Source organism: Salmo salar, chromosome 24 (genome assembly GCF_965601325.2).
Source record: "Salmo salar chromosome 24, fSalSal1, whole genome shotgun sequence".
NCBI classification, from domain to species: Eukaryota; Metazoa; Chordata; class Actinopteri; order Salmoniformes; family Salmonidae; genus Salmo; species Salmo salar.
In genome coordinates, this window is record NC_138314.1 from 17801094 (window position 1) to 17826687 (window position 25594).

The 25594-nt window shown below is 41.3% G+C and overlaps 4 protein-coding genes across 5 annotated transcripts in view; 3 read left to right on the forward strand and 1 right to left on the reverse strand.

Annotated features, from left to right (window-relative positions):
- Positions 1-1964: 1964 nt before the first annotated feature.
- Positions 1965-7002, forward strand: LOC106584947 (chemerin-like receptor 1). Its single transcript, XM_014170631.3, has 2 exons — positions 1965-2140; positions 5717-7002. The coding sequence occupies exons 1-2, from the start codon at positions 2084-2086 to the stop codon at positions 6707-6709; spliced, it is 1050 nt and encodes a 349-aa protein (XP_014026106.1). The 5' UTR covers positions 1965-2083; the 3' UTR covers positions 6710-7002.
- A 190-nt stretch (positions 7003-7192) lies between these two features.
- On the forward strand, positions 7193-13927 carry cmklr1 (chemokine-like receptor 1). Of its 2 annotated transcripts, none has more exons than XM_014170695.3 (2): positions 7193-7294; positions 9447-13927. In XM_014170695.3, the coding sequence occupies exon 2, from the start codon at positions 9475-9477 to the stop codon at positions 10513-10515; it is 1041 nt and encodes a 346-aa protein (XP_014026170.1). In that variant the 5' UTR covers positions 7193-7294; positions 9447-9474; the 3' UTR covers positions 10516-13927. The 2 variants fall into 2 exon arrangements, with proteins under 2 accessions (XP_014026170.1, XP_014026171.1); XM_014170696.3 differs by having other exon boundaries at positions 7203-7294; positions 9264-13927.
- Positions 13928-14067: 140 nt separating this feature from the next.
- Positions 14068-14938, forward strand: LOC106584984 (chemerin-like receptor 1). The gene has a single exon (XM_014170692.3). It carries the CDS (start codon positions 14134-14136, stop codon positions 14932-14934), a length of 801 nt encoding a protein of 266 aa, XP_014026167.2. The 5' UTR covers positions 14068-14133; the 3' UTR covers positions 14935-14938.
- A 28-nt stretch (positions 14939-14966) lies between these two features.
- Positions 14967-25594, reverse strand: part of LOC106584983 (sialate:O-sulfotransferase 2) — a 97866-nt gene continuing 87238 nt past the window's right edge. Inside the window, exons 7-9 of the mRNA XM_014170690.3 lie at positions 22422-22586; positions 20727-20927; positions 14967-17986 (exon numbers count right to left, since the gene is read on the reverse strand). Coding sequence (XP_014026165.1) covers positions 17628-17986; positions 20727-20927; positions 22422-22586 — 725 coding nt within the window. The 3' untranslated portion in view covers positions 14967-17627. The remainder of the gene's footprint in view (positions 17987-20726; positions 20928-22421; positions 22587-25594) is intronic.

Genomic DNA, 25594 nt, shown 5'->3' on the forward strand with positions numbered 1-25594 from the left:
GTCACCTCCCTGACCAGGCCCTTCTCCCCCGATTGCACAGTTTGTGTCACAAGAATTTTCAATCCCAATGATAATAACTAACAATCAATAAGCTTTGACTAATCTCCAAGGTTTGTAAGACACTGGGTTAATAATTAGTCAAAGACTCAGTTTATGCAAAAGGTGTACAGTTTATACAGTTTATTCAGAGAACGTTCTGAAGTCCATTATACAAAGACATTCATTTTATAACTTGCTTCTTCCTTACGCACATACATCCACACAAACAGTAGGTGGGTTGTATCCCTCCCCAGAGTTCTTACCACTGTTAATCACTACCCAGCGCTGTCCGTTCCATTCCCCGAGATTAGAGGAACCTTGAAGTACTCCCTGTCCTATCATAAGTTTCTCAGTTCTAGCCAGGTCGAGCCAAACACAGTCTTCATTGTTCTCAGTATTCTCTTAGGCACACACATACACACACATCTCTCTCCCTTACAGGTCTTCTTCTGAGCCTAGTTGGACTTACATTTAATACTTTAATTATTCCTTATACATGCTACATAAACTGTAATCCCTAATGGTTAAATTTCAGGGTCGAATTATTTAATCATTATCCTGGCGGCCAAACTGATAAAGGAAGAGGAAGAGTCTCGGTGTTTCCAAACTTCTTTCATTTAAGAATGATGGAGGCCACTGTGTTCTTGGGGACCTTCAATGTTGCAGAAATGTTTTGGTACCCTTCGCCAGATCTGTGCCTTGACACAATCCTGTCTCGGAGCTGTACGGACAATTCCTTCGACCTCATGGCTTTGTTTTTGCTCTGACATGCACTGTCAACTGTGGGACCTTATATAGACAGGTGTATGCCTTTCCAAATAATGTCAAATCAATTGACTTTACCACAGGTGTACTCCAATCAATTTGCAGAAACATCTCAAGGATGATCAATGGAAACAGGATGCACCTGAGCTCAATTTCGAGTCTCAGAGCAAAGAGTCTGAATACTTTTTTTTTTAATGGCAACATTAAGGGGTATTGTGTGTAGACTGATGAGAAAAATATATATATTTAATCAATTTTAGAATAAGGCTGTAGCATAACAAAATGTGGAAAAAGTCAAGGGTTCTGAATACTTTCTGAATGCACTGTATACATGGACTGTGACCAACATTACTGGAAGTTGTTCATGAGGAAAACAGCACCTCTTCAACCTCAGGAGGCTGAAGAAATGTGGCTTGTCACCTAAAATCCTCTCAAACTTTTACAGATGCACAATTGAGAGCATCCTCTCGGGCTGTATCACCGCCTGGTACGGCAACTGCACCGCCCACAACCGCAAGGCTCTCCAGAGGGTGGTACGGTCTGCACAACGCATCACCGGTGGCAAACTACCTGTCCTCCAGGACACCGACAGCACCCGATGTTACAGGAAGGCCAAAAAGATCATCAAGGACAACAACCACCCGAGCCACTGCCTGTTCACCCCGCTACCAACCAGATGGCGAGTTCAGTACAGGTGCATCAAAGCTGGGACCGAGAGACTGAAAAACAGCTTCAATCTCAAGGCCATCAGACTGTCAAACAGCCATCACTAACACAGAGAGGCTGCTGCCTACATACAGACTTGAAATCATTGGCCAGTTTAATAAATGGATCACTAGTCACTTTAATAATGCCACTTAAATAAGGTTTACATATCTTGTGTTACTCATCTCATATGTATATACTGTATTTTATACCATCTATTGCATCTTGCCTATGCCACTCTGTCATTGCTCATCCATATCTTTATATGTATATATTCTTATTCCATTCCTTTACTTAGATTTGTGTGTATTAGGAAGTTGTGGAATTGTTAGATGCAATGTTAGACATTGCTGCACTGTCAGAACTAGAATCACAAGCATTTCGCTACACTCGCAATAACATCTGCTAACCATGTGTATGTGACCAATAAAATTTGACTTGATTTGATGAAAAGTCCCCATTCGCCATGCTACTGGGTTCTTAACTTGTCCTTCTTTCATTCCTGAAATGTCGACGAGTCTCTTCATGTTTGTTAATCATTTCTGAAGGAGCTCAATGATAACAACACATTGCTATGATATTTGGAAGCTGCACTTTTTCTCAACGGAATATTCTAAATCTTTTTCATAAGGTAAGGTTAACTTCAGTGGGAATCTTTACACCAACAGCATGTGTTTGTCAATGTCCTGTAAAATGCAACCATTTTCTGGTGTGTTCCTTTTAACTCTTATCTTTCTCATAAGGTATTAGCCAAACGTCTGAACTGTCAGCCATTTGCTTCCAGACATTAGAACCATTGCTATTGCCACTCTTAAGCTACAAACAACTTGTTTAATGGAATAGCTTTTTAGTTAGTATAACATTTTCTTAAACTCATTGTTTGGTTTTAGGTTATGAATTTAGTAGGTGAAGTTAAATTGATGTACAGTGCCTTCAGAAAGTATTCACACCCCTTGACCTTTCCCAAATGTTGTTGTGTTACAAGGTGGGATTCAAATGGATTTAATTGTAATTTTGAGGGGGAAATGATCTACACAAAATACTCTGTAATGTCAAAGTGGAAGAAAAATGCAAACATAAGTCCCCAAAAATATATACAACTAAAACACTAATATATATTGATTAGAGAAGTACTCAGCCCCTTGGTACTCAGTTAATTTCTTTGCCATATTTTTTGCAGTATTTCTTTAGTGCCTTATTGCAAACAGGATGCATGTTTTGGAATCATTTTATTCTCTACAGACATCCTTCTTTTCACTCTGAGGATGGATCAACAACAACAACAATGTTGTTGATCCATCTTCAGTTTTCTCCTATCACAGCCATTAAACTCTATAACTGTTTTAAAGTCACCATGGGCCTCATGGTGAAATCCCTGAGCAGTTTGCTTCCTCTCCGGCAACTGAGTTAGGAAGGACACCTGTATCTTTCTAGTGACTGGGTGTATTGATGCACCATCCAAAGTGTAATTAATAACTTCACCATGCTCAAAGGGATATTCAATGTCTATTTTTTTTTATTTTTTACCCATCTACCATTAGGTGACCTTTATTGCGAGTCACTGGAAAACCTGCCTGGTCTTTAATGGTTGAATATGTGTTTGAAATTCACTGCTCAACTGAGGGACCTTACAGATAATTGTATGTGTGGGGTCCAGCACAGTGGTGGCACCTTAATTGGGGAGGACGGGCTCGTGATAATGGCTGGAGCGGAATAAGTGAAATGGTATCAAATACATCAAACACATAGTTTCCATGTGTTTGATGCCATTCCATTTGCGCCGTTCCAGCCATTATTATGAGCCGTCCTCCCCTCAGCAGCCTCCACTGGGGTACAGATACGAGGTAGTCATATATTTGTTTTAATGTTAAACACTATTATTGCGCACAGGGTGAGTCCATGCAACTTATGTGACTTGTTAAGCACATTTTTACTCCTGAACTTATTTAGGCTTGCCATAACAAAGTGGTTGAATACTTATTGACTCAAGATATTTCAGCTTTTCATTTGCAATTAATCTGTAAAAATTTCCATAAACATAATTCCACTTTGACATAATAGGGTATTGTCTGTAGGTGACACAAAATCTACATTTATTAAATTTTAAATTCAGGCTGTAACACAACAAAATGTGCCCGACCACCTCGATTCAGTCTTATGTTGCAAAATTTGGAATGGTGTTTTTTTACATTGGATAAAAGTATAAACTCAGAGCTGCAAAACAATGGGAATGTAATTCTGCTTTGAAAGCTGATAAACTGGTAAACCTACGTTGAGAAAGTGGCCCTTTAATTTTTTGGCACACCTACTGGAGAGCTCTTTGTTGTCTACACCTATTTAGCATCGTTCACAACCTCTTAAGCTTGAGCCCCACCGATCTCTTTAAGGATTCACATGAGGCCATGTGCTAAACAGAGTGAGTAAGGTAGTGTATTTTAAACAACCAAAGAATACTAAAAGGGGTGAAAGTATTAATCTACAATAGGAAAAATTCCAGGTAAAAATACACTTTATCTAGTCCTTGGTCTATATCCTGATCTGACTTTAGTGCAGGTCATGTTTTTCTTCACATTACCGTCTCTGGTAAACACACACTATATCAAATCAAAGTTTATTTGTCACATGCACAGGATACAGAAGGTGTAAACGGTACAGTGAAATGGTTACTTGCATAGTTGCATAGTAGCAATATCAAAAATAGAAAGTGTCCAAATAAAAATATTTTATAAATATTATATAATTATTAGATTATGCTTACCCAGACACACTTGCCTAAATTGATGGGTCATGTGAAAGAAATGCCATAACTATCCCCCAGCCACATCTGGGGGATAGCGGATGGGTCACTATTGTCTTGACATGTACACATGCTCATGAAATACAATAGATGGCCATAATCACCCCCAGACACACCTGGCTAACTTGAGGGGTCATGTAATCATCTGTAAAAGTGGACTGTTGTTTAAACATGTAGCTAGCAAGCTTAACAATTAGCCATAATCCCAACCCATACTACTAGCAATACAAACAGACTGTCATAGCTAGCCACCATCCCTGAAATGCTGTAGTATGCATCTGCAGATAGCTAAAGCTAACCAACTAGGTTCAATGTTAGCTAGCTAGCTAACGTTAGGCTATAACTAGCAATGCAAATGGTTTTCAGAAATATGAATAATATTACTACACATATCATACACGTAAGGTTATCTAGCGAGTCAGCAAGCTAATGTTCGCTAGCTAGCTAACAGTACACTTTAATTTGCAATGAAAAAACTTTCTGACTAAATAAAAAATGTATACTATCTGAAAATGTACCTAGACTCTTACCTGTATACATGGATGAATACTTCACGGCAGACTGTAACTCCTTTAACTCCTTTTTGTTTGTACAACTTGTTTGGCCCGCGTTGTGTCAAGTAATTCTTCACACTGATCTTTGTCTATAGCATTGCTGCCCTGCTAAATTCAGGGCAGCAATGTTGTTGAGAGTAGTAGCAACACTTTTGCAGTTCTCCATGGCAAATATCTTTCTAAAACGCCGTGGTAGCAAGGATTATCTACAAATAATGAGCAGCTCATCTTATGAACAGAAACGTGCTACATGGCAGACCAATCCAAACTAATCTCTTGGCGTGTCCAGCCCATCCATTATCTCAGCCAATCATGGCTAGCAGGAAGGTTCCTGTCTTTTTCCATGGCTAAACCATTTAGGCTTGTCATTTAACAATAGTATTTGTATTTACAGATGGCATACACATTTATTATTAAGGCACATGACATTTCACATGTTCCAGAAGGCATTTCAGCCAAAAAAAACGTATTTTGAAAATATTCATGTTTTTACGTTCAAATGCCTCTCCTGTGAAGTAGTGACATCCAACATATGCCTAGCACATACACCTAGCTTCCTGAAACGGGTCGCAAATGTGGAAAAAGTCAAGGGGTGTGAATACTTTTTGAAGGCACTGTATGTGTTGCCGCATTGAATACATCCAGTCTTAAGAAAAGGTTGTAGTGGTCAAGTACAACTTGAACAAGTTGTAGTATGGGCCTACCTACAGTGCAAGATGCATGTTTTTATTTGATTAAAAATGATTTACTGGATAACTGGAAGGACATAGCATGTCATGTTCTTTTAGTTAGCATGCAGATGCAGTCATTACAGACAGGACCTGTTCTGACTGAATCATTGCATTCCTTTTTTTAGGGTAAAAAAACAACAGAAATCATGGCTGACTCACTCAACACATCAGGCTATGATGACTACGATGATTCAGTGGCAATACCTTCCCAGTCCCCAGTCATCTATGAGATGTATCAGATGAAGGGTGGCTTTAGATACATGTATGTGTCAGTGTACTCAGCCAACATTCTGCTGGGTCTACTGCTCAACTCTGCTGTCATCTTCATGACTGTAAAATGCAGGTCCAAGAAGAAACTGAGTCAACAGATATTAATCCTTGGCTTGGCTGTCACCCACCTCGTCTTCTGCCTCTTCGCCCCACTTTACCTGACCACTGCCTGGAACTACTTCTCCTGGACATTTGGGAAGGTTGTCTGCAAGCTGGGGTCCTACGTGATGTTTATGAACATGTTTTCTGTCTCACTGATGATCACCTTCTGGAATTTGTGCTGGAGTGTCCCTGGATGCTTTGAACACCGCATGTCCACCAACATGGTCCTGCTGTCCTGGTTCACTGGGGCCATACTAAGTACCCCATCTCTACTGTCCAGGGAGGTTCAGTACACTGTCGATGGACACGTCTGCCTTGACAACTATGGCTATACTGGAAGCTCCCAGATGTCTAAAGAAGGAAGGGAGAGATTGATGGCAGTGTTGATCAGTCGCTTCATTTTCGGGCTGCTGCTCCCTTTGGGTGTGAGATGTGTCAACTGTTTCTGCATGAACAGCATGGGAAACAACCAACTAAGGTCATGGGTTATTCGACCTGTGACTATTGCCCATTTCCTATGCTGGACTCCTGTCATTAGTCTCTCTGTGCTGCAAGTCACAATGGGGACAGGCAGCAGGTTGTTCACATACGCATTGCCCCCGGCCACTGCCCTGTCAGTCTTAAACAGCTGCATCTCTCCTATCATCTGCATATGGCAGGAGAAGAAGGAACAGAGCCTGAGAGGACCATCTCAGATGGAGGACAACAGAGAGGAGGATGAGGAGATGACATCCCTGACACGCTAACCATAAGGAGGATAATATCCTTGAGCAGTAATGGGAAAACCATACTGTAAACACAATTTGCAATTTATGAACAGCTTGAAATGTAGTTATAAATAGTGATATTATGCAAAATCTAAAACATTTTTTTATAAAATGTAATAAATACTTTATAAAATTGTCTTGTTAACAACTCACTGTATGTATAATTAATTACACATTGTATATAAAGACCTCTTGAGGTCATACATTACTTCTTGTTTTTAACCTGTGTTTATTTTCAATTCAAATGCTTGTCGAATAAAGATTTGACGAAACACATAACCATTAACATTTCTGAAAATATCTATTTTCAATCAAATTTGACAATTTTCCATAGTAAAAATGTGACACCAACAGTGTGGCATACTGTGACACAATACTTAGAACAAGGCCAAATAGAGTACTGAAAGTAGTGGAGTGGAATGGACATGTTTGGGAAACTGCACAGTCAGCCAGTGCTGTTGTATTGGTCAAAAACGGAGAGGAGTGGTAGGATATCACAAGTGACAGTCAATTGACAAGCACCACTGGACAGTGACATGTCAGCACCATCAATTGGTCTGTAAGGTAGGCTATTGTCTTTTCCTTCATTTCGGGACCATTGTTTCAGATCATCTAATGTTATGTTTGTGCTATAGATTACATATTAAGTTAATTGATTGGATAATTGTCAAGTACTGATTTAATGAATATAGGCAATAGCTAATACATCTATAATTGAGGATGTTTTCAACACTTGCAAAACAAGTATCTTACATTTTCACATAGGCCTATAGACATCAGTATTTTATTGAAGAGAGGGAGAAATTGATGAAGGCCATTGACGAAAGCCAAAATGTGAAGCTTTTAACTTTGCTAAAAATACATTAAAACTTCTTCAGGATCGGTGTCCCGTCCGTGGAACGGTTGAGCTAATGTAGGCTAATATGATTAGCATGAGGTTGTAAGAAACAAAAACATACTGTATCTGATATGGGCAGAAAGCTTAAATTCTTCTTAATCTAACTGCACTGTCCAATTTACAGTAGCTATTAGAGTGAAAGAATACCATGCTATTGTTTGAGGAGAGTGCACAATTATGAACTTGAAAATGTATGAATAAACCAATTAGGCACATTTGGGCAGTCTTGATACAACATTTTGAATAGACATGCAAGATTTCACTGGATCACTCTACAACTTTGCACATACAGTGCTGCCATCTAGTGGCCAAAGTCTTAATTGCCCTTGGGCTAGAATAATTAATTGTGCCCTTTCTCTTGCACTTCAAAAATGATGGTACAAAAAAAACTCTTTGTATTATCTCTTACCAGATCTAATATATTATATTCTCCTGCATTCCTTTCACATTTACACAAACTTCAAAGTGTTTCCTTTCAAATGGTATCAAGAATATGCATATCCCTGCTTCAGGGACTGAGCTACAGGCAGTTAAAATTTGGGTATGTTGTTTTAGGCGAACATTTTAAAAAAGCGGCGGATCCTTAAGAGACGTTTTTAATGGTGAGCGTTGAGCCTTTTCCTTTTCAATTTTCATTGAAGAGAGGGAGGACACGGTAGTAGGAGAACAGTGAGGAGAGAGTTAGTGACAAAGTAGCGATGGGCCTGGAACTCCAACCCACGTGATCACGAGCACATACAGTCAGGTCCAAAATTATTGGCACCCTTGATAAAGATAAAGTTAGGCAAAATTATGCAAAAACTGAGCTATTTTGTATGCTACATTTTTTGTAGAAATTACATTATTTTACACTTATACATTTGCTCATTTTACATTTAGATTTGACATTTTAGTAATTTAGTAGACACTCGTAACCAGAGTGACTTATACAATTAATGTATTAATCTTAAGATAGCTAGGTGAGACAACAAAATACCACAATCATAGCAAGCACATTTGCCCTCAAAGTATTTATCAGCAAAGTCAGTGGTAGTAGGAAAGGACAAGTAAAAAAATACCAAATAATAAAAAGAGGAACAGTGGAAACTAAATTACCCCATAACATCAAAGATCCACCACCATATTTGGTCAGATGCCATGAAGATAGAGCTCTTTGGCGTCAAAAAACGGAAGTGTACCAGGACATTTTAGCCAAAAACTTGGTTGCCTCTGCCAGGCCACAAGAAATCGTTAATTAACCACAAAATCAACATTTTGCAATGGCCATCTCAATCTCCGGACTTGAACCCCTTTGAAAACCTTTGGTTTAAATTGAAGAGGGCAGTCCATAAGTGCAGACAAAGGATATCAAGGAAAAATATTCTGTATGGAGGAATGGTCTAAGATCCCTCCCAATGTGTTCTCCAATCTCATAAAATACTTTAGAAAATTGCTCAGTGTCGTTATCCTTGCAAGGAAGGGTGCTGGAGTAATGAAAACAAGGGTGCCAATAATTTTGTCCCCTACCATATTTAGATTTTTTTTTTTACTTCTAAACAAAATCCTCCTTCTCTGAGAAATTGTATTGAGCATGCAATATAGCTCAGTATTTGTATTATTTATTTTATACAGTCTTTTTTTCTCATCTTTATCCAGGGTGCCAATCATTTTGGACCTAACAGTCGGTAGAAGGCGGTGCTCTTTACCAAATAGACCACCTCAGATTTGTTTGAAGTGGACATGTTCAGAAACAGACATGTAAATTACCCATGGCTAGAAGACTCTGAAGTAAAGGGTTGAGAACAACAGTTTCCTAACGACAATATCTTATCTTCCCAGGGATTGCAAGCCAAATAACTGCAACACAATGGAGGATTATATATATGATTATGATTTTAGCAATTACACCTATGACAATGTTACTCCTCCGGAGGATGTAGATTTCAAAACCCACAAGACATGCTTCACAGAAGTTTCATGCGCCTCCCTCCTGGTGGTCAATGTAGTTATCTTCCTGCTGGGGGTTTGTGGGAATGGGGTGGTCATCTGGATCGCTGGTCTCAAGATGAAGAAGACAGTCAACACCACCTGGTACCTCAGCCTGGCCGTCTCCGACTTCATATTCTGTGCCTGTCTCCCCTTCAACATCATCAACACGGTGACAAAGGACTGGATCTTTGGGCTCTTCATGTGCAAGTTCACCTCTTTTGTGATGTTCCTCAACATGTTCTGCAGCATCTTCCTCCTGGTCGTCATCAGTGTTGACCGCTGTGTGTCAGTGATGTTTCCAGTGTGGGCTCAGAACCACCGCACCATGGGCAAGGCCTCTGTAGTGGTGGTTCTGGCCTGGGTTGCCTCTGTCGCCCTCAGCATCCCCTCCATGGTGTTCAGAGACGTCAAAACCCATTTAGGGATGAGAAAGTGTTTCAATAACTACAGAGACCAACACAGCCACAAGATGATCGCAGTGAGTCGGTTCATTGGTGGGTTTGTGCTGCCATTCTTAATCATCATCTTTTGTTACTCTGTCATCATCCTGCGACTGAGAACCAACCGAATGATGAGCAAGTCCTCCAAGCCCTTCAAAGTTATGACTGCCCTGATAGCCACATTCTTCATCTGCTGGCTGCCCTACCATGTCTTTGTACTGCTTGAGCTGAACCACCAAAGCTACGACCTGGAGGTTATAAGAGCTGGGCTTATGGTGGGCACTACTGTAGCCATAGCTAACAGTTTCCTCAACCCAGTGCTGTATGTTTTCATGGGCAATGACTTCCTGCAGAAATTCAAGAGCTCCATACTGTCTAAGATGGCGAATGCCATCGGAGAGGAGGGCCGCACCACCAGCCGCTACCTCTCCAGGTCCAGCTCCATGGAGGGCAGCCGCAGAACCTCCACACACATCTAAATCTCTATGATGATGGTAAGGCCTCAGTGGCTGCAGAGACTAAGAACACAATTTTGTTCAGCAACGCTTTGTCTTGTAGAAATGTCATGTAAGGTGTATTTTCACTTTATGGTCTAATGGACTAGTTATATTTGTCATATATTTGTATAATCACATGTAGTGCTCTTTGTCTCATGTTAAAACGTCTATCTATTTGATTTGTTTCTCCCATGAGCTCCAATATATTTTCCTACCGTAACTTTTTCCAACCAATTTGAATGTCATTATCTCACATACAGAATGCGATGGAGGCCTTGCTGTGGAGTGATCTTTTGTAGTGACGTGACCTAACATAGGCTTATAACCTATTTACTATACATATTGAAATAACAACCTAATAACCTAATAATAATAACCTCTGTATAATGTGTGTCCCTGTAGATCGTAAAATGTTCATCTTATAAGCAGAAGTCCATTTGTTTCAGTGAGTGACCAAGCTCATAGTTCAACGACGTCAGTGAAAACAGGAAATCCTCCTTTTTGACAGCCATGTCTCTTGAGGGGAAATGTTTTTGAGGGGAAATCATTGTGACCTCTTTGTGGTAATTTGTATAAATTAAGCTGAAACATATCTCTACCGCTGATAAAAAAAAGCTACCTTCTAAAAGGAAATGAACATCACACTGCTTACAGTACGAAGAGCAGAAAGACTATTCACACACTTTGAAGTGTACACTGGGTGTACATAACAATAAGAACACCTTCCTAATATTTGCCCTCAGAACATCCTCCATTCATCTGGGCATGGACTCCAGAAGGTGTGGAAAGCATTCCACGTGGATGCTGGCCTATGTTGACTCCAATGCTTCCCACAGTTGTGTCAAGTTGGCTGGATGTCCTTTGGGTGGTGGACCATTCTTGATACACATGGGAAACTGTTGAGCGTGAAAAACCCAGCTGCATTGCAGTTCTTGACACAAACCAGTGCACCTGGCACCTACTACCATACCCTGTTCAAAGGCACTTAAATATTTTGTCTTGCCCATTCACTCTTTGACTGGCACACACACACAATCCATGTCTTAATTGTCTCAAGGCTTAAAAATACTTCTTTAACCTTTTATCTACACTGATTGAAGTGGATTTAACAAGTGACATCAATAAGGGAGCATAGCTTTCAACTGGATTCACCTGGTCAGTCTATGTCATGGAAAGAGCAGGTGTTCATAATGTTTTGTGCACTCAGTGTATATGCAGTGCATTCAGAAAAGTATTCACACCCCTTGACTTTTTCCACATGTTGTTACGTTACAGGCTTATTCTAAAATGGATTGCATACATTTTGGGGAACATTAGAGCATCGCTGCACAACTATTTTCAGGTCTCTCCAGAGATGTTTGATCGGGTTCATGTCCGGGCTCTGGCTGTGCTACTCAAGGATATTCAGAGACTTTTGCCGAAGTCACTACTGCGTTGTCTTGGCTGTGTGCCTAGGGTGGTTGTCCTGTTGGAAGGTTAACCTTCACACCAGTCTGAGGTCCCGAGTGCTCTGGAGCAGGTTTCGCATAAAGGATCTATCTGTGCTTTGCTCCGTTCATCTTTCTCTCGATCCTGACTTGTCTCCCAGTCCCTGCCGCTGAAAAACATCCCCACAGCATGATGCTGCCACCACCATGCTTCACCATAGGGATGGTGCCAGGTTTCCTACAGCCGTGACGCTTGGCATTCAGGCCAAGGAGTTCAATCTTGATTTCATCAGACCAGAGAATCTTGTTTCTCATGGTCTGAGAGTCCTTTAAGTCCCTTTTGGCAAACTCCAAGCGAGCTGTCATGTGCCTTTTAGTGAGGAGTAGCTTTCGTCTGGCCACTCTACCATAAAGGCCTGATTGGTGGAGTGCTGCAGAAATGATTGTCCTTCTGGAAGGTTCTCCCATCTTCACAGAGGAACTTTGTGACCATCAGGTACTTGGGCACCTCCCTGACCAAGACCCTTCTTCCCCAATTGCTCAGTTGGCCGGGCGACCAGCTCTAGGAAGAGTCTTGGTGGTTCCAAACTTCCTCCATTTAAGAATGATGGTGGCCATTGTGTTCTTGGGGACCTTCAATGCAGCAGAAATGTTTTGCTACCCTTCCCCAGATCTGTGCCTTGACACAATCCTGTCTCGGAGCTCTACGGACAATTCCTTCGACCTCACGGCTTGGTTTTTGCTCTGACATGCACTGTCAACTGTGGGACCTTATATAGACAAGTGTGTGCCTTTCCAAATCATGTCCAATCCATTGAATTTACCATAGGTGGACTCCAATCATGTTGTAGAAACATCTCAAGGATGTTGATCAATGGAAACAGGATGCGCCTGAGCTCAATTTCGTGTCTCATAGCAAAGGGTCTGAATACTTATGTAAATAAGTTTAACTTAAAAAAAAATAAAAAATTGCAAACAATTCTAAAAACAGGATTTTGCTTTTAAAAATGTATTTAATGAATGTTAGTGTAATGCTGTAACGTAACAAAATGTGGAAAAAGTCAAGGGGTCTGAATACTTTCAGTCAAAGGGTCTGAATACTTTCCGAATGCACTGTATACATCTGCCTCAGCTATTGCAAACATCCATACACAACATATCGTCCAGTCCTATCCAAAACAAATAATTTGTGGTCGTCTGGATCGCTGGATATTGCGTTTTGGAACAAAACTCTTCATTTATATTTCCTGCCATACATCACCCATCTTGTTGTGGCTATGTAATCAGATTTGTACCATGCCATGTAATTCAGCCCACCTCACCAACTGTCAGATCACTGGAAGTTGGAATGGTTAATGTATTTGTAAAAACACAACCATTGTTCTGTTCAATCTACCTCTTTAATTTGTTTATCTGATGAATAAGATGAATAGGCTAGAATCTTGTATTGCAGAGGAAGGCAACCCTGGTCCTGGAGTGCTGCAGGCACTTCATGTGTTTGATTTAAACGACCTGAAAGACCAGTGTGTTGAATTTATGCAATCACTGAACTTATCAATTAGCTCAGTTGATCAGGTGTGGCGCCTAGTTGTAACAAAATCCTGTTATATGTGTGGCACTCCAGGAACAGGGCTGCCTACCCCTGTTGTTTGTATATTGGACCATGTTTGTAATTATTTATGGTAAACCACAGAAAGAGAAGCTGCTTATTAAAATGAACTTAACTGGGAAGCAGAAAGAGCATTGTCACATTCTAACTGAATTGCATTTGTAATTCTGCAGCAGACTATTTCTGCCTTTTTCTGATTAAATCCAATGTTTTGAGAAATAGAAAGTTAATTGATGTACACTTATTAGGCTTTAGGTTAGCTTACAGTCACAATACTGTTTTTGTTTAATGTACATTGTTTTAATGTATTTAATAATTAAAAGTCATGTGACAGAAACAAACTGCTGTGTCCAACCATCTTTATGTGTATGCCATGAACAGTTTATTGAAAAAGTGCATGTCATTACATTAGTTACCCAGCAGTTGCAAAACAGCATGCATCATATATGAGCCTGCTGCCTCTGTAATGTCCAAAGGGCCAAAGTCAATGTTTTGTATTGGATGCTGTACCTGACCAGGTTTAGGTGTAGGTTTATTTTCCCTTCATTATACATTTTAAATTGAATGTCAATGTCAGTTCATGAATTTACTCCTCCCAAGTACATAGGTTTCAAAACCCACAAGACATGCTTCACAGAGGTTTCATGCGCCTCCCTCCTGGTAGTTATCTTCCTGCTGGGGGTTTGTGGGAATTGGGTGGTATTCTCGATTGCTGGTCTCAAGATGAAGAAGACCGTCAACACCAACTGTTACCTCAGCCTGCCCATCTCCGACTCCATATTCTGTGCCTGTCTCCCCTTCAACATCATCTACATGGTAGCAAAAGACTGTATCTTTGGGCTGTTCATGTGCATGTTCACCTCTTTCACGATGCTCCTTAACATGTTCAGCAGCATCTTCCTCCTGGTCATCATGAGTGTTGACCGTTATGTACTGGTCGTATATCCAGTTTGGCCCCAAAACCAGTGTACCGTGAGGATGGCCTCTGCAGTTTTGGTCCTTGCCTGGGTCATCTCTGTTGCACTCAGCATTGCCTCCATAATGTTTTGTCAGGTCACCACAGACTACACAACAACATGCTTTAACAACTACCCATCCCAAAATAGCCACCTAATTGTAGTTATGAGTCGATTTGTCAGCAGCTTTGTGCTCCCGCTTCTCCTAATCATCTTCTGCTTCTCTGTCATCACCCTGCAACTGAGGACCAACAGGATGACCAGGTCCTCCAAGTCCTTTAGAGTTATGACTGCCCTGATAGCCATGTTCCTCATCGGCTGGCTGCCCTACCATGTCTTCATTATACTGCAATCCGGAGCCAGGGATCAAGCTTATCTAACTGTTATTCATGAAGGTCTGAAGATATGATGGACTAAATACATACTAACCAACGTCTGGTGTACTTTTACTACCATACAACATTTATTTCAGATTGCATGTTTATTTGGAATCGCAGTCCTTTACTTCCATTCTATTACCTTATTTATTGGGTATAATCACATTACATTCATTCCATACAAAATACATTCAAATGTGACACCCCTTTTGAGATAGTGGTAGCCTGTCAATGAGAGCAAAAAACACTCAAAGTTAAAGTCCTATGTCAAAAATAGAAGAAATAGCTCCCATTTACTTGTTGCATTATAAATATATTCATTTTGTTGCACATACTATAAAAATATATGTGTATATTTTGGAAGGAATTTTTTCTTTCATTGCACTCTTTCTACATGTGACCAATAGAGACACGCGCACATTATACATCAGTCAACATAAAGTGCTGGGTGTACAAAATCAAATGCTTCACTTGCAGATTATTTTGATGTATTTTAGCTTTCTATTCTCTGTTGCGCAGTACCTATGGCTGGGACTATTATATAGCTTGTTTTGCGATACCAAAGCAATCTAGAAAATGGGGTGTGTCACTTTCAGCATTACTCACCTTCAACAAAAATGATCAGGGATTGTATGTCAAGAAAAAAAAGCATTGAGGGGAAAACTCTAATTTCAAATCATCTATAACTTGAATAAATGCCTTTTGGGCCTTTGGGGTAGTAAGCGTTCAGCTACAGTACATGGTACAGCTGTATTAACCTTACAGTGAAACACTTTTTGGATCATATTCAAGTTAAATAAGAGAAGACAAATATTTAAATAATGAACCTTCATTATCTCTTAGTTATGAAGTCCCTAAGCGACACAATATTCATTTTGATTGATTTTGGTGTGTTTGAGTAATTATTGGCAGGCAAATTTGACTGCCCCCCCATAAAAAGGTATAAATTGAAGTGTTAAACTCTCTGGGTATGCTTGATAACTCCACAGTCTTGATCTAATGTGCCTCAACCACACAGTGAGGTGGCATACTATTATTGATTGTTAACCCTGCCTCTTCCCAGCCTGTATTAGCCTGAAATCTATGAGCCAAATGGAAATCTGTATGTGTCCTCAAACGTTCGATCAGTGCATTGCACTGACACAATATTTGCAATAATTGCATAACAACATCCTTGGTATTTTGTTCCATAAGCTAGAACACTCTTGACACTAGTGTGTCTGATGATGCATTAAGCGGACTTTTTAATATCAAATATCATCAATAATATATTCACATTACCAATAATATTTGATATTAGTAATCATTTTATTTTCCCTACATTTCAACTTAAAGCCAACAGTCAGCTGATAGAAAAGGCACCACATTATAATTTTGCTTCAAACCACCATTATAAGGAAAGCAGCAAGTTCTGCAGAGTCATTTAGCAGAAGTGGTAGTTTCAAAATAGCGCTGTTTGCAGAAAACTACGTTCAATAAATCCACAATAAATGTATCATGCGCAGTGTGTCTGGCTGACCACATCTGAGGAGACCAAGGATGAACAAGCTGTCGATGAGTCGAGGCTAGTTATTGAAAGGGCTGTCTTGACAAGAGTCCGGAGTGTTCCATAGAGCCTGATGGTCAAAATAAACTATGGAGTGTTAATTATTTAGTGTTCCAGAGCTGTTGCCAGTAACCAAAAGGACAGCTGTAATGCACAGTAGGACTGATACAGCACAGTTTTAAGTGAGGCCACTGCTTCAGAGAAGCAGAGCAGCTGTTTGATAGTGCTGTATTACCTCTTCTCGTTAGAATACTGCTGAAGTATGAGAAGAGTGAAGATCTAGCCTCATGATGGGTTCACAGGGGTAGATGGAGAGATGAGTGTTCAGTCCCATTCATTACCTCTTTTAGATGGACACGGGGGTTTTCGCCAACCAAATCCAAGTCCAATAGTACGGTTTTGACCACCTCCTAATTTTAAATCTAGTTGCTCTCAAACATACTGTATTCAGCAAGTAGAGGTATAGATTTTTCATCTCTAACAAAACAAAACATTTAGTTGAAAATGACAGATCATTAAAAGGTTTTGTGACATTTCAAACCATTTCATGAAAGAGTATTTGTTCTCCTAATCTGTGATAGCAGCAGATCCTATTCGTAATGCACATTATGCATATAAATAGACTTCTTACAGTGCTTTTTCATCACTTTCCGATGAACAGGAATTTTATTTTGTGGTCAGTAATCCAGCCACTATTTACTTGGATGTGCTTCCAACACAGCTACTGTACCTTCATGTTAAGTCATAAAGCACACACATGCATAGAGGGAGAAGTGCTTTTCATTGGTCTGTATTTGAGTTTCCTAATGTCAAAGGTCAAATCAAAATCAATGTGCAGAGTGCTGTGCTGAATGTATGTTCATCTGCCAAGTAGCTAAATGTCCTTTTTAAAGCAGTATACAGTATGATGCTGTTGTCCTAATCAATACGGTTGTGTGCCTGTCAGTCAAACAAATAAAGGAAAGGGATGTAAGAAAGAAGGAGACAGAGAAGTGGAGGGGAACAGAGAAGTATATTAAATAAAAACGTATTTCCTACACACAGATTTTCAGTTCATGTGACTTTTATATTTGACGCCATTTGGACATGGATGCCATTAATTAATCCTAGAATGAAGGGAAGGGATAGAAGAACAGAGTGAGAAATGGCGAGAGAGGGAGAGGGAAAGGAGAGGAGGTATTATCTCGGAGTTGGTCGGTACTCCTTCGGAACCCCGGCCATGTTCCTCTTCTTTAGGGAAGCGTCTACAGTCATGACCAGTTCGTCAATGCTAGTGCGCATCTCAGGTGTGTACGGGTCATAATCCAGTTTACGCAGGCCGGAGCGCTTGAATTTACCGTCCTTCTGTCCCTCTACACAGAGCAGGCGGTTCTCGGCCACCTCCAGGCCCAGAAACAGGACCATGTCCTTGAGCTTGGAGAACAGGTCCCTCTTCAGCTCCTCAAAGTGGACCACATGGACGTTCCTCCCATAACGCAGCCAATCCAGTGTGTGGGACGCCCACCAAGGAGCATAGTTCTTCACAAACTCAGGCCACTCTGCAAAACAACACAGAACACCAGAAGCAGATGAAAAATGATCGAATTGTGTGAGAAGGCCTAAAATCTTACTTAAGGGTACACAATTGATCTCTAGCATATATCAGTTATATCCAATGTAAATAATTCTAATCCAAAATTGGAAGAAAACACCTATAAATGGGGCACTATTGGCTGTATGAGCAGCCCAGCGAACAGCAGGATTTTTTTTTATTTGAATATCATTTTAGAATACAATCTCTGCAGCTCTCTACATCCCCAGGGAACCCTAGGTAGTGGATCCATTCTCCCTGTAGAAGAATCATCAAACACTGATATTATTTTATTTAAGAGGTCTGGTGCAATTCCCCAAGTGTAATCACGGCACATGCCTTCTCTGAGACCCGGGCTTCCTTGGGGGGATTAAATTAAGCAAGTTTTTGTCCTTTTAACAGACAGACCTGCTGCAGTCTGGGAGGCTCAGGATTTGCCACCAGGGTCAATGGACAGCTGCAGGGGCAGGACATACTGTAGAGCAGGTGACAGCTAGGATAGGGATCTACTGTTGTGGCACCAGTAGGTCTACCAGCACCCTACAGTATACATTGTCCTTCAGTTGACTGCTAAGACAGTTCAGTGCACCGTACCCTTTTGGAATACTTTACTGCAGAAACCTTTACATTTTTTACAAGCCACAGTCCATAAAGGAGTTGGCAGGCAAAACCAGGGCTGCATTAGCATGTATCTTTACTAGGAGGAGAGGGATGGTTGTTAAAGTGTAAGTCTGCTGAGTTAGCAGTGCAGGCTTGGGGATTCAGATGATATGAGAGTGGAAGTTATACTGCCATAGTGAACTGCAGAAGAACATTGCATGTTAAAGTGCAGCAGTGAAGCAGAGAAACAGTCTGCCACAGTTTTCTTATCAGATAGCGAAACCAAAACTGGAGAGCCAAAACACTACAGCTGTTGAATCCCTCTTGACAAACCTCATGCATTGTATGCCAGGAAACATTGGTAAATACAGTAGGCAGTCCTAATCCGAGTAGGATAGTACAATTCAACTATTTTAATGTAGTATGTGAATGGATAGAGGTTTGTTTGTTTGTCAGTCAGTTGGAGTTCAGTTACAGTGGCCATGGACCAAGGTTGTTGAGCCCCTCTGGACATCAGGAAGTACAGAATGTTAGCCTATAAGGGGGGCAAAAAGCTAATACAGTACACTGAAAGGAGCTGTGTGAATAACTTAATTATGTAGCAAAGGGACAATTGTTGGTTTAGGGATTGTAAGATAATCTTTTTGACAAATTCAATAATTTGACGTAATCATCCAGAGACCACTTCCGAATATGACACAGCCTATACTTATGCATGTGCAACATTCAAACACTATCGCCAAAATAATTTGTTTTGCATTCAAGGTAATTGTGAGGCTGCAGTGCATTAAAAGGCGTCAGTAACTCTAACAGTAACTCTAACGTCATCATAACACCCTACAGTACAGCCCCCCTCTAAGGCCTGGGTCCGGTGATCACACAGCTAGGGCCGGCTCTTACACAATGTCCTGCTGAGTCAGAGGTTCCATCTCGAATGGCACCATATTCCCTATTTTGTGCAATATACAGTATAGGGAATATGGCAGGGTTCCCCAATAGACAGCTAACGGGCCAAATTTGTCCCGTGGGTAATTTTATTTGGGCCCCCAAGTTGTTGGACATAAAAGACTGTAAAATCACCAGGAAATCAGCTCAAAGTCATTTTTATTTAGAAAATATGTTCCCAAACTTACAAGGGATTTCAGATAGGAGCTGGTTGCCATGGTTACTGACACACTCTGAAATGTGCGAAGGGAAACATTTATAATATGACAACATACCAAAAACAATTCTGCCCATTGGAGGAGCTGAAACCCCATTATATCATTCAGCTATTGAAAGCCTCTGTGGTTAACCACATTGTTAACCACATTGTTTTTACACACATTTAACCCCTTATTTTGGTTGGCACACAACTACTTCCATTCATTTGTATGGGTCATGTGACACATGTCTCCCTTTTTATAGAATGGTCTTATTAGTTTGTAGGCCAAACCGTTTGGATGCTACAGACGTTTTTGTGAGAAGAACGATTTTCGGGATGTCTCCTGGTCTGACAAACAGTGCAGTAGCTTTGCCACTTTCCACCGCAGATGCGACATAGGTTGATGTGCTGAATTGAGACGCAGCCCATGCAGAAAAAAACAGATATCTCTAGCTTGATCTGCTGGGTTTTGATGGGGAATTTTTTATTATGTTACTTAGATTAAAGCACTGGTGCATCAGTAAACTCTAGGGGGTTTTAATAAAGAGAGAGCCACTGAAAATGGGCATGCAGTAGCATGATGGGGAAAAGGCATATCCACAGTATGCCAAGCCTGTTCATATCTGTTGATTTCACCTAGTCATGACTCATCAATAATTTACATCACATACCCTTATTACTGTGTAATTATACTAATGTAATTACTGTTACAAGTATTGTAATTACTAATGATTGTACTTGCACTGTACTTACAGCAGTAACCCTAGTAATCTATTAAAGAGCACTGTAATATAAAGTGTAACTGACAGTTGAATAGATGAATCATTTTCATTGCAAGACAGTGGAAGGACAGAATGCACAAATACAGTAGGTCGAAAAAAGTAAAAAAAATAAGCATTGGCATTCGCTGAGGACGAGAGACTGAATTGTGGACACAGTGACAACATGTTGTCTAAAGTCTCACCTTTCCCTCTCCAGTGGGCCTGCGAGGCGAATCCAATATGGCCGCCGTACTTGCGGTTGAACTCAGCCATGAGGGCTTTGTAAGGGTTGCGGATCATGACGATGCTGGCGTCAAAGGCTTCAATCTCCTTCTTGCCACTCTCATGTGTTTTAATGCAGATGGTCCTACCACTCCGCCAATGGTCTCGTTCACCTTTGAAGCCTTAGAAAAAAGTATATATATACAGTACCAGTCAAAAGTTTGGACACACCTACTCATTCAAGGGTTTTTCTTTATTTTTACTATTTTCTACATTGTAGAATAATAGTGAAGACATCAAAACTATGAAATAACACATACGGAATCATGTAGTAACAAAAAAAGTGTTAAACAAATCAAAATATATTTTATATTTGAGATTCTTCAAAGTAGCCACCCTTTGCCTTAATGACAGCTTACAACACTCTTGGCATTCTCTCAACCAGCTTCATGAGGTAGTCACCTGGAATGCATTTCAATTAACAGCTGTGCCTTGTTAAAAGTTAAAATAATGTATTTCTTTCTTAATGCGTTTGCGCCAATCAGTTGTGTTGTGACAACGTACGGGTGGTATACAGAAGATAGCCCTATTTGGTAAAAGTCCAAGTCCATATTATGGCAAGAACAGCTCAAATAAGCAACGTGAAACGACAGTCCATCGTTACTTTAGGACATGAAGGTCAGTCAATGCAGAACATTTCAAGAACTTTGAAAGTTTCTTCATGTTCAGTCGCAAAAACCATCAAGCCCTCTGATGAAACTGGCTCTCATGAGGACCGCCACAGGAAAGGAAGACCTAGAGTTACCTCTGTTGCAGAGGATAAGTTCATTAGAGTTACCAGCCTCAGAAATTGCAACCCAAATAAATGCTTCACAGAGTTCAAGTAACAGACACATCTCAACATCAACTGTTCAGAGAAGACTTGAATCAGGCCTTCATGGTTGAATTGCTGCAAAGAAACCACTACTAAAGGACAACAATAATAAGAAGAGACTTGTTTGGGCCAAGGAATGAGCAATAGACATTAGACCTGTGGAAATCTGTCCTTTGGTCTGATGAGTCCATATCGGTTTCAACCGGCGTGTCTTTGTGAGACGCAGAGTAGGTGAACAGATGATCTCCGCATATGTGGTTCCCTCCGTGAAGCATGGAGGAGGAGGAGGTGTGATGGTACTTTGCTGGTGACACTGTCTGTGATTTATTTAGAATTCAAGGCACACTTACCCAGCATGGCTACCACAGCATTCTGTAGCAATACGCCATCTCATCTTGTTTGCCCTTCGTGGGACTATAATTTGTTTTTCAACTTGACAATGACCCAACACAATTCCAGGCTGTGTATGGGCTATTTGACCAAGAAGGAGAGTGATGGAGTGCTGCATCAGATGACCTGGCCTCCACAATCACACAACCTCAACCTAATTTAACACTTTTTTGGTTTTTACATGATTCCATATGTGTTATTTCATAGTTTTGATGTCTTCAATGTAGAAAATAATAAAAATAAAGAAAAACCCTTGATTGAGTAGGAGTTCTAAAACTTTGGACCGGTAGTGTATATATATATGGAAATGCTTAAAGTTAATTTTTTACTGTGTAAGTGACTGCATGACTTCCCAATGTATGACTACCCAGTACCCATGTCATCTTTTACGTCTAGGTGAGGCCTACAGTACCTTTGTTGTAGAGGGAGCCATCAAAGTAGTAGCTGCCTGTGTAGAAGCCGGTGGCCAGCTCTATGAGGTGGCGGGCCCAGGTGTTGCCAGCCCCGGGGAAGCTGGCCAGGGCAATCAGCTGCTTGGAACGTGTGGGCAGGAAGCGCCGGTCCATGCAACGGTTATCTGAGGGAACACAGGATAGAACACAGGTCACACACGTGATACACAATAATGAATGAGAAAATTAAATACACAGACTTATGTGTTCCTTACTAAAAATAGTCTTATTAACCTGCCACAGAATTGAAATAGCTGGACAGTGAGAGAGAATGTCAAAGGGTCTCTGTACAGTAGGAATCTCCAATGGCTTCTGTAAGCTCCTGAAGGACTGGTGAACATAGACAGCTCTTTCAGGGTCATACATCCTAGACCTGGAGCAGACATGTGTTTCTACTATAGAGGAAAAAATATGGCAAAGGTCATGAATAATGCCTTTGAAATCCAGTCATTGCTTCAAATGTCCTGCACTGTACAACACAAATCAATAACTTTCTTGTAACAGATGACATTTACATTCTGACTATCTCTGAAACTCCCTTGGATAATACCTTTGATGATTCAGTGGTAGCAATACATGGTTATAACATCTACCGTAAAGACAGAAATGCCAATGGGGGCGGTGTTGCGGTCTATATTCAAAACAGTTCCTATATAGCTTAGAGAGGATCTCATGTTAAATACTGTTAAAGTAATATGGCTACAGGTTCATCTGACTCACCTAAAGATCATTCTTGTGGGAAGCTGCTATAAACCACCAAGTGCTAATAGTCAGTATCTGGATAATATGTGTGAAATGCTTGATAATGTACGTGATTTCAACAGAGAGGTATATTTTCTGGGTGATTTAAATATTGACTGGCTTTCATCAAGAAAAAACTTCAAACTGTAACCAGTGCCTGCAACCTGGTTCAGGTTACAGTCAACCTACCAGGGCAGTTACAAACAGCACAGGAATGAAATCCTCAACATGTATTGATCACATCTTTACCAATGCTGCAGAAATGTGCTTTAAAGCAGTATACAAATCCATAGGATGTATTGATAACAATATAGTAGCCATATCTAGGAAAACCAAAGTTCCAAAGGCTGGGCATAATATAGTGTATAAGAGGTCATACAATAAGTTTTGTAGTGATTCATGTGTTGATGATGTAATTCATATTTTCTGGTCTGTGGTGTGTAATGATGTAACGCGGGTAGTATAGAGGGGACCAAGGCGCAGCGTGTATAGTGCTCATATTTACTTTTTAATGATTACACTTCAACAAAACAACAAAACGACCGACAACAGTTCCGTCAGGACACTTGACAAAACGGAAAACAACTACCCACAAAAACTCAGGAAAAAAACCCCTACTTAAATATGATCTCCAATCAGAGGCAACGAGGACCAGCTGCCTCCAATTGGAGATCAACCCCCCAAAAATCAACATAGAAATAGAAAAACTAGAACTAAAACATAGAAATAGAAAACATAGAAAAACACATAACACCCCCTGTCACACCCTGACCTACTCTACTATAGAAAATTACATCTTACTAGGGTCAGGACGTGACAGTACCCCCCCCCCCCCCCAAAAGGTGCAGACTCCGAATGCAACAAACAAAACCCAACGAAAACAACCCCAAACACAAAGGGAGGGCAGGGAGGGTGACAAGTCTATGGCGGCTCATGTGCTACACCCAGAACCTTCCTCTCCCTCCGATCCTCCAGCAACGGAGGTGGCTCCGGCTCAGGGCGTAACCCCCGTTCCGCCCGCAGATCCCTCCGCTTCTGTAACACTGGCCTGTGGATCATTATCGGAGAAAACGGACTGTAGATCATTACCGGAAGCTCTGTGCTGTAGACCACCGCTGGAGGTTCTGACCTACAGGCCGCCGCTGGAGGATCTGGGCTGCAGGTCGCCGCTGAAGGCTCTGGGCTGCAGACCGCCGCTGGAGGCTCTGGGCTGCAGGCCGCTGCCTGGAGGCTCCGGACTGAAGAGCGTCGCTGGAGGCTCTGAACTGAGGAGTGTCGCTGGAGGCTCCGGACGGAAAAGCGTCGCCGGAGGCTCCGGACTGGGAGGCGTCATAATAGGTTCCGGACTAATGACCGTTGCTGCTGGCTCCATGCCATGGATCATCTCTACAGGTTCCGCGCCAAGGATCATCACTGGAGGCTTCTTACCATGGATTATCTCTACAGGTGCAGGGCCATGGATTATTCCTACAGGCTTCGTGCCATGGTTTATCCCTACAGGCTCCGGACCATTTATAATCCCTCCAGGCTTTTTGCCAAGGATTATTTCTTCAGGTTCCGGGCCATGGATTACCTCTTCAGGCTTTGTGCCATGGAATATCCCTACAGGCTCCGGGCCATGGATCATCACTAGAGGCTTAGTGCCATGGATCATCTCTACAGGCGTCGGACCATCGATTATCACTGGAGGCTTTGTACGTGGAGCAGGAACCGGTCTCACTGGACTGGGGAGACGCACTGAGGACCGAATGCTCAAAGCAGGCACCGGACGTACTGTGCTATGGAGGCGCACTGGAGAGAGAGTGCGAGAGGCAGGCACATGCTTACCACAAAAAGCACGGGTAGTTGACTCAGGCCTCACCCCCGGCCCAGCCAAACTACTCGTAAGCCCCCCCAAAAAATATTTTGGGGGGGCTGCCTCTCATTTTTCCCAGGTAGGCTCCGATATCTATTGATTACCTGGCCCCAAGTCCAGTTCCTCCTCTCCATCCACTCCGTATGTGACCAGGTGTCCATTTCTGCCCGGGCACGCCGCTTGAGCCAGTCATGGTGGGTAGTTCTGTAACGCAGGTCGTATAGAGGGGACCAAGGCGCAGCGTGTATAGTGCTCATATTTACTTTTTAATGATTACACTTCAACAAAACAACAAAACGACCGACAACAGTTCCGTCAGGACACTTGACAAAACGGAAAACAACTACCCACAAAAACCCAGGAAAAAAAACCCTACTTAAATATGATCTCCAATCAGAGGCAACGAGGACCAGCTGCCTCCAATTGGAGATCAACCCCCAAAAAAACAACAACATAAAAATAGAAAAAATATAACTAAAACATAGAAATAGAAAACATAGAAAAACACAAAACACCCCCTGTCACGCCCTGACCTAC

Bases quoted from the DNA above. Each gene is read 5' to 3' on its own strand.
- LOC106584984 (XM_014170692.3), top strand. From the start codon at position 14,134: ATGTCAATGTCAGTTCATGAATTTACTCCTCCCAAGTACATAGGTTTC.
- cmklr1 (XM_014170695.3), top strand. From the start codon at position 9,475: ATGGAGGATTATATATATGATTATGATTTTAGCAATTACACCTATGAC.
- LOC106584947 (XM_014170631.3), top strand. From the start codon at position 2,084: ATGATATTTGGAAGCTGCACTTTTTCTCAACGGAATATTCTAAATCTT. The intron at 2,141-5,716 runs GTAAGGTTAACT...TCCTTTTTTTAG, and splicing joins TTCTAAATCTTTTTCATAAG to GGTAAAAAAACAACAGAAAT.